The sequence below is a fragment of the Delphinapterus leucas genome, chromosome 1, assembly GCF_059928025.1.
Source record: "Delphinapterus leucas isolate spDelLeu-1000000601 "Yukka" chromosome 1, BTC_Dleu_Yukka2, whole genome shotgun sequence".
Lineage (NCBI taxonomy): Eukaryota > Metazoa > Chordata > Mammalia > Artiodactyla > Monodontidae > Delphinapterus > Delphinapterus leucas.
In genome coordinates, this window is record NC_143129.1 from 171,626,590 (window position 1) to 171,635,950 (window position 9,361).

The window sequence follows — 9,361 nt, forward strand, 5'->3', positions numbered from 1 at the left end:
TCTTAAAACGTATGAGAAAACTAGGAAGAATGATTTCAAAATGTCTACACTGTGACCGAACTTGGGAAAGAAAATAGCATTTGTAAATGTAAACAAACCCAAACGGTAAAAACCTGGTGGCTGCCACCCTCTCCCTCTCCCCTTCCAGGCCTCCCGCACCTCTTGGCTGGTTTCCACAAGCGCACCCCAACGGGCCCTGCTTTTGGCTCTCTTGCCACCACTCTGCCCTTCACAGGTTGTGGCTGACCTTCCCAATGTGTAATTCTGACTGCCACTCCTTTGCTCAGAGGCTACTGACCACAGAAGGGCAAGCTCCTTGAGTCTGCAGGATGCCTCACACTCACCTTTCCAGCCCAACTGCTCTTGACGTTGGCTACATCTCACCTCAGCGCCAGCCACACAGAACTGCTCACTACTCCCTGTAGTAAGCGGTCCACGCTCTCCTGATTCAGCTCTTTCGCTCATTCTGTTCCCTCTGGCTGGAACTGCCTTTTCCTTCCCTGCTAAACTCCTACCCAACTCACACAGCTCCTCTGCAATGCGTCTCCCCGTAAGCTCTTTTGTTCCAGCTGGCTGTGATCCTACTCCTCTGTTACCTCAGTACTTTCAAGTGCCTCTAAAGGGCACGAGTATTCTATCTTACATCAATTTACTGATCATCTCCACTGCAGGACTGTAAATTCTCTGTGGCAGAAGCTGTCTGAATTCCCTGAAGCAACTGGTACAGTGCCTTACACACTGGAGCACTCAACTACGTACTCAGTCAAACTGTATCGAGTTCTGCTCCATGAGAGTCACTGGAAGGAAAATACTTAGAGGGCATAGATAGCAAATTAAAAGGATCGTGATAGGATTTTTAAACGAAGTCTTAGAACATGCAAAATTCATACCAGTGGCAGAAATATTTTACTTTTGTATGACTAAGACCCACAAGCTTTTGTGAGGTCACGACGGAACCAAAAGCGCACATACAATCTCTTTTTCCAGTTAAATAATGAATGAACTAAAGAAGGGTAACCTTTAAAAAAAATAAGCTCAATCATTTTGCCCCGGCCAGGTTGTAGAAAGTAAAACAAGAAATACTAACAACTCTGTTAAAATGAAATCATAAATAGTCCTAATTATGTAATTAGCCCTAGAAAAAGGCTTAAAATAACTCCTTCTTTTGTGAATTAACTCCCAAGTAATAGGAAGCCAGGCTAAAAATCACTTAGCTTCTCTTTAACCACAGGCTCCAAAAATGAATGGTTGTATGAATAAATGGATGAACTTAATAGGACTTGATTCAGAGCTCACTAGAAACCAGTACTTCTCAAAACGTCTGTGGGGAAGGACTGGATTTTAAATATTTCCTATCTGTTGCAGACTGATAGTCTCATAAAGCATAATAAAAATGCCCCAGCAATGTCTAAAGTTTGGTGCACACTTCTCTACTTGTCACAGACCAGTAATAAGCTTTGCAAACGGGCAGCGACATGCTGTTTCCCCGAACCCGCACACATTTAACACACTATCAAAGGCAGGGAAAGGCAGGGTACATGCCTACCTTCTGCTCTGGCACCTCAAACACAGCTTCATGGACACTGCAAGCAAAAAGTGAGGTAGGCAGATCACTTAAATCCATCATTTCTTCCAAATCATCTTCATTTTCACCAAAAATCATCTCTTCTTCCTCTTCTTGGTCACTGCTACAGAGATCTGACTGGCTGTCATTCCAAGATTTCATAGTGACCCTCAGCTTTATCCCCTAAAAGCAGGTCTTTTCCGTTCTTAAAGTTCTAAGATGTCTACCAGGCATCTACTGTTAAGAAAAAGAAAACAACAGAGATAAGACTTTGAAGGCCCAATAAAGCTCCAATTAATTCTCAAGACAGTGACTCATCAAATGAAGCAATTTTATTCAGGAAAGATCACTCAAAGTTTAAATAACCTCATTACAGTCCTCATAAATGAATTCTATACATACTAATTTGATTTGCTTGGCATACTTTATGTAATATATTTCACTGGCAACGACATATTACGAAAAAAAGGCTGCAAGTTTTCTAGTGAAATGGAGCTGGGGGTATAATACAAAATGAGATACTATCAACATGTACACCAGTTTACAAGCAGTGGGAAGGAAAATGTGAACCAGAACTGCCTTTGCATATTTGTTTGGGATTTAGGTCTGCAACACTGAAACTGGCAGAGCAGAATAAAACCCACACTGACTCACTCACCGTCTGCACCCTAAAACATGGTCTGCAATAAGCTGACTTTACCTTTTTTTTAAACAATTTGTTCTTTTTGAATACACTCTTGAAGAACTAAGTTACACAGAACCAAAAGTTCTATACAGAGTTGGTCTTTGCTAGTATCAGTAATATTTACAACGGGCAAAATCTGACATAGAAGACAATTTTTAAAATGTCCTTTCTCTGAATGCTTAAAAATCAATAATTTTAACCCCAAAGCATGGAGCTGATAGTGTCCCACTGTTAAATAATGAACAGAGTCTGTCTTATAGGACTGTTTACGTGCATTTTTGTCTCTTCTGATGAACTGCACTCCACATCCACCAAGCAGAGTGCCTTGAACATAACACATTTCAAAATGCTGGAATTTAAGTAATACTTATCGGGCACAGAAAAATTAAGTGAGCATGATTATTACTACCTCAATATTCCCTTTGTGATTTTCTCTTTTATTTCAAAGAACACGAAGTTGCAAATATATTGCTTATATAGAAAACAGTACAGAATGTTAATTATGGGAAAAAATAGTGATTTTTCCCCCCCGTTATGCCACTATATCAATCAGGAAAGACTAATTTTAAAAAGTAAAATCTTTACTTGTTTTCAGAAACATTTTCCGAGTGTCTACTTCATGCCAAGTACAGGGAGCTATGAGATGAATAAAACATGGTTCCTATCCTCAAGGAGATCCCACCAAACCAAGAATTTCTTCTCTTCAATAATACCCCCAAAGGACCTTTTTCCATTAACTGGCTCCTATACTTTTAATTTCTCCGTCTCCACCCATTCATTCCTCTTCTTCAGCAAACATACCTCTTCAAGATTCCCCACCCCCACTCCGGCCCAATCTTGAAAAAAGAAAACCTTCCATTTGGAGTCTGCCTGCCCCTCCATCTACCTCCCTCTGTCTCTGCTTCCCCTTTCCTACCGGCTTCCTGGAAAGAGGAGTCTCCTCAACTCCAGTCACTCCTGAATTCAGGGCAGCAGGACTCCTGCCACCCCCTTCCAGCTAAAACTGCCCCCATTGGACAGCAACAGCCTCTTCGTGGTGTCCTAACCCCAGGCCTCTGCCTGTCTCTGCAGCTCGGGACCGCCGCCCACCCATGCCTTCTGGGACGTCTCTGTGCCCCTGCCCTCCCCGGGCTCCGTCTTTCCCGGCTCTCCTTCCTCCCCAGCTGCCCTTGTCACTGGCTCCTCTTTCCCTACTCACCCTTTACAACGTCTCTTCGAGGTTTCAACCCCATCCTCTTCTTCATCTTACTGTTCCTGGGTGGTTTTATCCAGGCCCAAGGATTTTCACTACTCCACCACCAGTGTTTTTCAACTTTGTTTCCTGCTTCCCCGTGGTTGACACACACAACACATGTATATCAATACAGTCTCTCGCTTCAGTAATTCTTAAGCGGGGAAAGATGTCACCGAAATTGAGGGGGAAGCAAGAGCAGAATCTTGGGCATTGGAGGCAATGATGCGTTGAAAACCGACAGGATCCCGAAAGATTCTCATCTGCCCCCAGGTCTTTCCTGCCTGTGCACACTGAACTCCACCTCTCTCCTGAGTTCTAGACTTGTATTTTTAGCTTTCCTTTGAATATACCTATCTGGTACTACAACTGTTTAAAACTTATTCCTTTAAGTAGATGACTGTGCTGGAAATCTCTGATCTGGACAGGGGCGTGCTGGGGGGGAAAATGGTATCTCACTGTGACTTTCATTGTAATCTTTTCTTTAAGCCTCAATTGTCAGGTAGAGTCTGTAGCTTTGTTCATTTCTCTGTTATGTACTTGATTATTTGTTTACAAATCACTCCTAAGCTACCAGAGCTTGAGTACCTTTGAATCCCCAGTCCCTGGCACAGTTTCTAGCTCAGAGTATATGCTTAATAAGGATTACTGAAAGCAAGCAGGTAGTATTGTGTTTACCCCTCTGATACGGCAGCACAGACAAAGGAAAATTTAATTCTGCATGAGATTAGAGACAGCTTCCCCAAAGGAGGTTATGGTTAGACTTGAAAGATGAACAGAATTTCAGCAGGAAGAGAATGGGGTGCATTCCAGGCGAAGCCAACAGTTCACGGACAAAGGCAGGAAGACAGAAAGAGGAGCAGGCACAAGATCATGAGATTTGGTGTGGCCAGAGTGGACCAGGTTTGGTGGGGATGGCACGAAACAAAGTGAGAAAGGCAGGTTTGGGCCAGGCTGCCTTGAAAGTAGGGTTACAGAGTTCTGACATAAAAATTAGTCAACATTAGCATGGCATTGAAGGTTTTAAGGAAGGGAAATGATATAACCAACCTAATTTAACTTTCAGTATCACTAAAAGTGGGCTGTCTTTACCTCTTATCTCTGAGACACTAATGTCTTTATCCTCCCCCTCCCCATTAAAAAGAGGTGAGGGGCTTCTCTGGTGGCGCAGTGGTTGAGAGTCTGCCTGCCGATGCAGGGGACACGGGTTCGTGCCCCGGTCCGGGAGGATCCCACATGCCGCGGAGCGGCTGGGCCCCGTGAGCCATGGCCACTAAGCCTGCGCGTCCGGAGCCTGTGCTCCGCAACGGGAGAGGCCACAACAGTGAGAGGCCCGCGTACCGCAAAAAAAAAAAAAAAAAAAAAGAGGTGAGGAAAACACCTGGCCTGGCTGGAGAGTTAGGGAGCTTTGAACGGCTAGATTTTGAAATTTGAGAAAGTCAAGTTATTTTTGATAAGATTTTCTGTTTGTCTCAAGTTCCTTCCTCCAACCTCTAAAAAAAAAGAAAATCAGAGCACAAGAAACAATCCTTCACCTGACTTAAAAAAAAAAATTCTTAGAATGTTACACCTTCATTTCCTGTTTTCTACCTTCATTTTGGGGTAACTTTTTCTTTTGATATAATGTCAAACAGAAAAGTTGTAAGAATAGTATAAGGAATTCCTGTGTACCCTTTTCCTGTATACAATTACTTACATTTTTGTCTATTTTAAAAATCATTCTCTCATTTTAATACATATACATTTTTCCCCAAACCGTTGAGACTAAGATAGGGTATGCCCCCTTTACTCCCAAATACTTCAGTGTATAAGAATAAGATCATTTTCTTATACAACCTACAGTTCAATTATCAAAACCAAGTACTTTAACATTGATATAATATTTTTATCTAAATCAGAGTCGATTTTCACATTTTGTCAGTTATCCCCTATAATACCTTTATAGGTATTTTCCCTTCAATTTTTTTACATTATTGTTAAATTATTTGCCTTTTGTCCCAAGATATTTCAATAATCTTTATATTATTGCTATATGTTCTTCACTTATACAGTAGTGTATATTTGATACAGCTTAAAAGGATGGATTAATGAAATACCATAGTAACTGCAAACAAGTTTGAACAATATTTAAATATATCTCAGAAAGATTCAGGCTCCATAATCAGATTCCTCTAGATTTAAACTCTGTCCCCTGTATTCTATGTTAGGTAAATTACTTTGCCTCCCTTTCTCTTTCCTCAACTATAAAATGGGGGTGATAATAATAATTCTTATCCAATAACGATGTTAGAAGTGTTAAATGAGAGAATACATGCTGGGTGCTCAGAATAATGCTTTGTATATAGTTGGTGGTCGATAACTAATTATTTTTACATAGGCACAATCTATGTCAATGTATTGTTGGGTCGAAAGGATCCCAATAATATCAGAACCTTCGGTGGAACTTATATTAAAATAACAAAATGAGAAAAATGCACACCCAAATGATCTAATTCCAAGCAACAACAAGGATACAAAAATAAAACTAACACTTTGTATCATTTCAAGAAAACTGTTCAGTCGCAGATCTATCAATAAAATCAGCTCCAGAGCAACCACTGGTAGTAGTAATATAGCTCCAGTATGAAATCATTTAAAGATTTAAAAACAGAGAGCTGGGCTTCCCTGGTGGCGCAGTGGTTGAGAGTCCGCCTGCCGATGCAGGAGATGTGGGTTCGTGCCCCGGTCCGGGAGGATCCCACATGCCGCGGAGCGGATGGGCCCGGGAGCCATGGCCGCTGAGCCTGTGCGTCCGGAGCCTGTGCTCCGCAACAGGAGAGGCCACAACAGTGAGAGGCCCGCGTACCGCAAAAAAAAAAAAACAAAAAAACAAAAACCCCAGAGAGCTAACTGAGAAAAGGCCATGGTGCACTTTTTAAGGGCCTCAAAGAATTTTATGTTGTAATTCAGTGCACACAGTATTAGAGATGTTGTCTTTCATATGACGGTTCTCTTGCTAAAGGCCTGCCATGAGATTTTTTTTGGATATAGCTTAAGTCAACATCATCAACCATTTCACAATTTTCTGACATCATAAATGCAGCCAGATTTGGACAGAGAGATATGATCAGAGTCAACCAGTGGAAAAGACAATCCTAGCACCTCTGTAAAGAAATCATCTTATAAGGTAACTCAGCTGGTACTTAAGAAGTTGTTTGGTTTTATTAAGGAACAGAAAAAAATTTACAGAAGTATACAGCCTCTATGCTGATATTACTGGAGTTGTTGCTAACTCTGCCTCACTGCAACTCCTAAAAGGCTAACCTGTCCCTCAGTTTACTAACTCAGGGAAACACTGATTGGAAAGGGCTGAACCAATATCCACCAGCTTTTGTAAGCCAAGGTCTGTGCTGACCAGGGTTTAGCATCACCTGCAGCACGGAGGTAGCTTCTGGCGAATTGTTTCTTCATGGAAATATCACACGAGTGGAAAACTCCAAGTGGCATGATCCTCTGCTCTGCTACAAGCCTAGTGACGGAAGTAATCCATCAGGGGAAAATGTCAAGCACATGGATTTGACTCTGCATTTTAAATTCCGATCAGGAAAAGGTAAATTCCTCCTCCTCCTCCAGGATTAAAAAAATAATAATTTTTCAAAATAGTATGCTTCTCAACTTGGCGCGTATTTAAAATACCTTAGCTAGATGCGCTTTGTTACGTTTTGATGTGCTCAAAATGCTATTGATCAATACTGGAAGCAAACAAAATACCCCATTTCCAGCTCTACAAGTGCCCTGCTGAATAACCTTGGAACAGTCACATGGCTTTTTGTATTACATTTGTCCTCTCAATATAAAATGAGGAAGATACTCACAGATGCTGTTGAACTACTAAATACCTTTTAAAAACGTCTAAATTATAAATTTAGACTAAATTCCTTTTTTAAAAAAAACCCTCTGGATTGTCAATGTGGGGGTTCTGAATAGCTATCCTATAAGCCTCTATCTCCCACTTCCTCCCCACTCACTACTTTTAGGTAGAATCTTACTACTTTTTAGTAGCTGTGGTATGAAAAAAAAAATGGTGCAACAGTAAAGATGAAAATTAGACTTTTGAATTTTGTATGTTTCAATGACCTATGCCCTCTTTTCACATTTGTCAGAACAAATGAAAATAACAGGTTTTAAAGAATAATTGAAGTAGAGATGTAAAGACTGATGCTATTTGTTTCGCTGTATGTAATTCATTTCCTCTCACTATAACCTCTACATTCTAGGAGAAAAGTGGAGATCCACTGTCTGACCTCCACCTTCTGTAGCTCTTTGGGTCTAAATAACAAACGGTATTGAACTTTAGACCTCCCATTATTTCACAGGTTTCAGCCTAATAGATTTCCAAATCACACTATTTTTCATGATGTTTTGCCTAAGTCTTTCAACCAACATATCCTCTAGTACCATACAAAATTTGTACTCATTTGTAATCCTTAACATGAACACGTTTAAAAGTTTTACAGACGTTACAATTCAATAGTGGGACAAATCTTGTTTTCCTGAAAAGCACTGAAATCTCTTCCCACGCTAAGAAAGAAAAGTTTTGCCAACATGGTAAAACATAAAGCTGACAGCGTGGCTAAAGAAGGGGCTCTGAGTTTTCAGGCCTTTCACTGTCTTCCTGCATCAAAAATCCATTTCTAGAAAACCAATATAATATCCCCACCAAAAAGCACGAATTTAGCTGATACACAAACATCTGTATTCTGAGTCTCAGTATTGTGTGTTTTTATAATTTAGTATTTTGAATCAGAGCTAATGAAACAGTCTTAAAATTAATCACTTTAAATCCTATGTAATCACAGCTACAAATAAGTCAATCGCTTATGAAATTGTACATCTGAGACTTCTATGAAATACAGAGACTTCTATTAAAAGTTCGAATAAATGTGGTGTGCTAGGTAACTTTCAACAAGAAGGAGCAAACACTTCTGGCTTTGAGCACTGCACTAAAACAACACTTTAAATAATCCTAGTTTGCATCTGCAACACGGATCTGAACTGCTCCCTGCAGCAGACTCCTAATCCCTGAAGGAGATGATCAGATTTTGCACGGAAGCTGGGACGAAGCAACCTGAAAACGGACCACTACTGCTCTATTGGTCCAGGCAGCAGATGGAAGCAGACAGACAAGTTTCAAGAAGTTATCGAATAGGTAATGCGATCGTTACCCGCGCATCACGGAGGAAGGAGAGCAAGAAAAAAGGAGGGGCTTCCAACTTCTGGTCGCCCCTGGACTGCACCCTTCTGCCTTCAGGAGCACGTTGGCTCTGTCAGCTTTTCAAAAAGTCAAACAGCTGTTGGGAGAGAGAACATTTTTCTTGGTTTTGTTTTCCAAGACACGACCCCAGAGCTGTCAGAGAAGAGCCTGGACGCCAGAGGGGCTGGACCCGGAAGGCAAAGGCGCAGCATCTCTGGGGTCTCGGGCACAGGAGCGCCCACCCCTCCCGGCACCTGCGGACAGTTTCTTTTTTTAACTTGCCACACCCAGTGCCCCCCATCCTACCGAGAGCCGGGGGCAGTGCCTGCTCGGAGAGGCGGGCGCCGGCCCCACCCTGCGAAGGGGAGACTCACCTGCTCGCGTGGCCGCCGCAGGCAGGCAGGCAGGCAAGGAGAGGCCGGGGCGGCCGGACGGGCTACGCGGGAGACGGGGCGCCGCGAGGGGCCGCGCTTGGGGAGACGCGGCGGGCGGTCGCCGCGGTACAGTCTGCTAGGTGCCCGCTGCCCAGAGCCTAGCTGCCACGCCCTCGACGTCCGCGGGAGCAGCCGCCTCCGCCTGGGCGCGAGCCGCGTCCTGTAGAGCGAGGCCGTCGGCGTCGCGCGCGCGCGCGCGCCCGGTCCCGCGCGG

At 42.7% G+C, this 9,361-nt stretch overlaps 1 protein-coding gene across 5 annotated transcripts in view; it reads right to left on the bottom strand.

Annotated features, from left to right (window-relative positions):
* Positions 1-9,352, bottom strand: part of RCAN3 (regulator of calcineurin 3) — a 32,813-nt gene extending 23,461 nt beyond the window's left edge. Inside the window, exons 1-3 of one of the 5 annotated variants that reach the window (XM_089898988.1) lie at positions 9,088-9,352; positions 6,891-6,988; positions 1,547-1,801 (exon numbers count right to left, since the gene is read on the bottom strand). In XM_089898988.1, coding sequence (XP_089755114.1) covers positions 1,547-1,726 — 180 coding nt within the window. In that variant the 5' untranslated portion in view covers positions 1,727-1,801; positions 6,891-6,988; positions 9,088-9,352. Of the gene's footprint in view, positions 1-1,546; positions 1,802-6,890; positions 6,989-8,684; positions 8,811-9,087 lie in introns of those variants that run through there. The other 4 variants (XM_089898987.1, XM_022551852.3, XM_022551849.3 and 1 more) reach the window with 4 other exon arrangements.
* Positions 9,353-9,361: the final 9 nt, after the last annotated feature.